Genomic DNA, 2,949 nt, shown 5'->3' with positions numbered 1-2,949 from the left:
GTGTGTGTGTGTGTGTGTGTGTGTGTGTGGTAGTTGCACACACACAATCTAGGAATTTAGGAATACAGCAACACAGTCTTGTTTTATCCATCCAGATATATCTGTCTTTCGCTCCTGATTGGCCGATTTTCCAGCCGCCGGTTTTACCGCTTCTCCTGCAGAGGTCGTCCTTCGTCACGATGATATTTGAGTTTGTTGAACACAGCGGGGGAAATCAAAAAATGTGCAAAGACGCTTGTGGTCTCGTGTTACAGAACTACACGACGAGGTAAGGCTAATATCTGGAATATTAAAGCATGTAAACACATAAAAACATAAAATACTAAAAAGGTAGTCTCGGTCTTCCTGACGTTCCAGATGCTGAATGTGACGATTTTGGAAAAAATAGTATGTGCTAACACTGAATTTAAGTCACTATTTCTTCTTTTTTAACCCTTGTGTTGTCTTCCAGTTAACCAGTAACTTGCCCTTCCAGGTCAAATTAAAAAAAAAGAATTGTGCTTTTGCAAAGTTTTTGTCCTTTTTGCTGATTTATTTCTCACTTTTTCCAGCTTTCGGCGCTTAAAAAAACAAACCCTGAGCTGGTTTAATAACAGGTTTTCACACTTATTTTTGGAATTCATGGCCAACAAATCTCATTCGTATCAAATTATACATGAGTTTTTAGTTATAAAGGCAGAAACTATGAATAATTTGAGCTAATAGTTAAGATCAGAGGATGTTTTAAAACCATATTAAAAAAGAAAAAAAAAAGAATTCAAATTCTATAAACTAATTAAACACCCAAAAAGTTTAATTGAAGTAATTCATTTTACCAGAAGAATGTTGTATGGAATCATCCGTGTTATTTTTGGGTAATTTGTTTGAAATAAATCCATATTTCTGGTCTAAAACACTTAGAAACGGGTCAATTTGACCCGAGGACAACACCAGGGTTAAAGTCTACAAACGTCATTCATGCGAAGGTGTTGAACTCCAACCCGGTCTCCTACTGAAAATGTAACAGCCTTACAAAATTAGCATACGAGAACTAACTGTTTAGCCGCAAAAAAGCCTAAAAATAATGTAACGACCTTATATATTCTCACCATGTTATTTTGTAAGGCTGGTACATTTTCAGTAGGAGACTGGGTTGTAAACTCGCTCCTTCTGGACGAAACGCTCATTTGCAGCAATTTATTTTGGAAATCTGCTCTTGAGGTATGATGCGGGTGGGTGTGGTGTGTGTGGGTGTGTGTGGTTGTGTGGGGTGGGTGTTGTGTGGTGTTGTGGGGTGTGTGTGTGGGGGGGGGGGGGTTGCAGAAACCGAAAAGCAGTTGAGGTCCAGCTTTTGACGCCATGTTTCTCACCTAAACTCAACCCGTTATTGCACCAGAACATTAGGTTTCTTAGAGTTTGCATTATTTCTTGTTGGACACCAAAAACATCTATTCTGTCAGTCGTCGGGTGTCAACGCAGAGTGGACAAAAATAAAACGTCCTGCTGGAGCAGACCCTACCCCCCCCCACCCTCCGGTGCACTTCCCGCCCCGACCCCGGCGACAGGTTTCACCATATTCGTGTTTTCGTGGCTCAGCCCTTGTTGTCGACAGCGACCGGCAGCAGAGGGACGGCCGCCTCGCCTCTCTCCGCCTCGTCTCCGTCTTTCATGACGTCTGTCCTCGCTTTGTTGTCGGCCATCTTCTTCTTCTTCTTCGCCTCCTTCTCCCGTGCATCTGATTTGGACCTGGCGAGAGGCGGGAAGTCGCGGCAGTACGCCGGCGGCGGCAGGCAGGGCACCAGGTGCACCTCGCCGCTTTCGTTCATGAGCTGCACGCAGGTGTAGAAGTCCTGCGGAGCGCGGACGGTGGCATCGGGGACGCGTGGACGTCCCATCACGCTGTACTCCGTCCCCGACAGGGACACGATCTCCGGCCTCGGCCACGCCGCCGGCACGTTCGGCGGCGTGGCCGAGGCGTTGGGCGGCGAGGAGCTGTAGGGCGGCAGGCTGCGCACGTACGACGTCAGCTGTTGGGCGGTGAGCTGGCGGCTGGTGGGCACAGGCGTCACGCGGCCGCACGGAGACATCAGGGCGTCCCTCTCCTGGTCCACGGGCTCGGCTTGGACGCCGTAGTCCTTCGGCGGGGACGGGTAGACGTCACCGGGGCTGACGTGCTCCCAAACCTCATCGGTGTAGCTCGGAGGTCGGTAGCTGTGGAAGTTACTGAAGTGACGGTTGACTTCCTCCAAGTTCCCCTTCTGAGGGCAGGAGAGAGGAGAGAAGAAGAAGAGATGAATGAAAAGGAGGACGGAGCAATAAGACGAAAAGAAGGTGAAAGACAGATGAAAAATGAAGAGAAAGAAGGACAGATGGAGGGAGGAGAAAGACAACAGTGAAAGGTATTGAAAGAAAAGGATGAGAAGGCATAGGAAGTGGAGAAAAGCGGAGAAAAGGAAGCATTGAAGAAGGAAATGTGTTGGCAAACCGGAAGAGAAAAGAGGGAGAGAGAAGAACAGAGTGATTAAAAAGACAAATAAAGGAAAGAGATGAAAAAGGAGGCAAAAGAAGGAATGGAGAGAAATGAAGAGGAGGGAAAGAAAGTAAAAAAACACGAATAAAAGGTGAATAGAAAGAAGACAAAATACAAATTAAAGCAGGAAAGTTTAAGCAAACTGGGAGAGAAAAGAGTGATGATAAAAGGCGAGAAAGAGAAAGCAGCAGGAGGTGATAGGTAGGAAGAGAAAGGATGGAAAGGAGGAGTTAAAGAAAATAAAATGAGCAAATGATAAGGAGGGGAAGAAGAAAAGGGAGAAAGCTAAATGTTAGGGGGGAGAAGAGAAAGAAAAGGATGTATTATCCAAGAAAAGATGGAGAGAAATTAAAGGGAGAGAAGAATGGAAATGGAAAGGAAATGAGCCAAAGGAAGAAAATAAGTGTGTGTTGTGTCTGTGTGTGTCTGTGTGTGTGTGT

General features: G+C 46.0%; 1 protein-coding gene across 1 annotated transcript in view; it reads right to left on the bottom strand.

The window, feature by feature from the left end:
• Positions 1-9: 9 nt before the first annotated feature.
• Positions 10-2,949, bottom strand: part of crfa4 (cytokine receptor family, class I receptor 4) — a gene marked incomplete in the record, with an annotated part of 57,612 nt that continues 54,672 nt past the window's right edge. Inside the window, 1 exon segment of the mRNA XM_032505961.1 lies at positions 10-2,237. Within this exon segment, the coding sequence (XP_032361852.1) occupies positions 1,572-2,237 (666 nt within the window).

Source organism: Etheostoma spectabile, chromosome 24 (genome assembly GCF_008692095.1).
Source record: "Etheostoma spectabile isolate EspeVRDwgs_2016 chromosome 24, UIUC_Espe_1.0, whole genome shotgun sequence".
Classification (NCBI taxonomy): domain Eukaryota; kingdom Metazoa; phylum Chordata; class Actinopteri; order Perciformes; family Percidae; genus Etheostoma; species Etheostoma spectabile.
The sequence above is the reverse complement of the archived record's forward strand: the minus strand, read 5'-3'. Positions and strand labels throughout refer to the sequence as shown.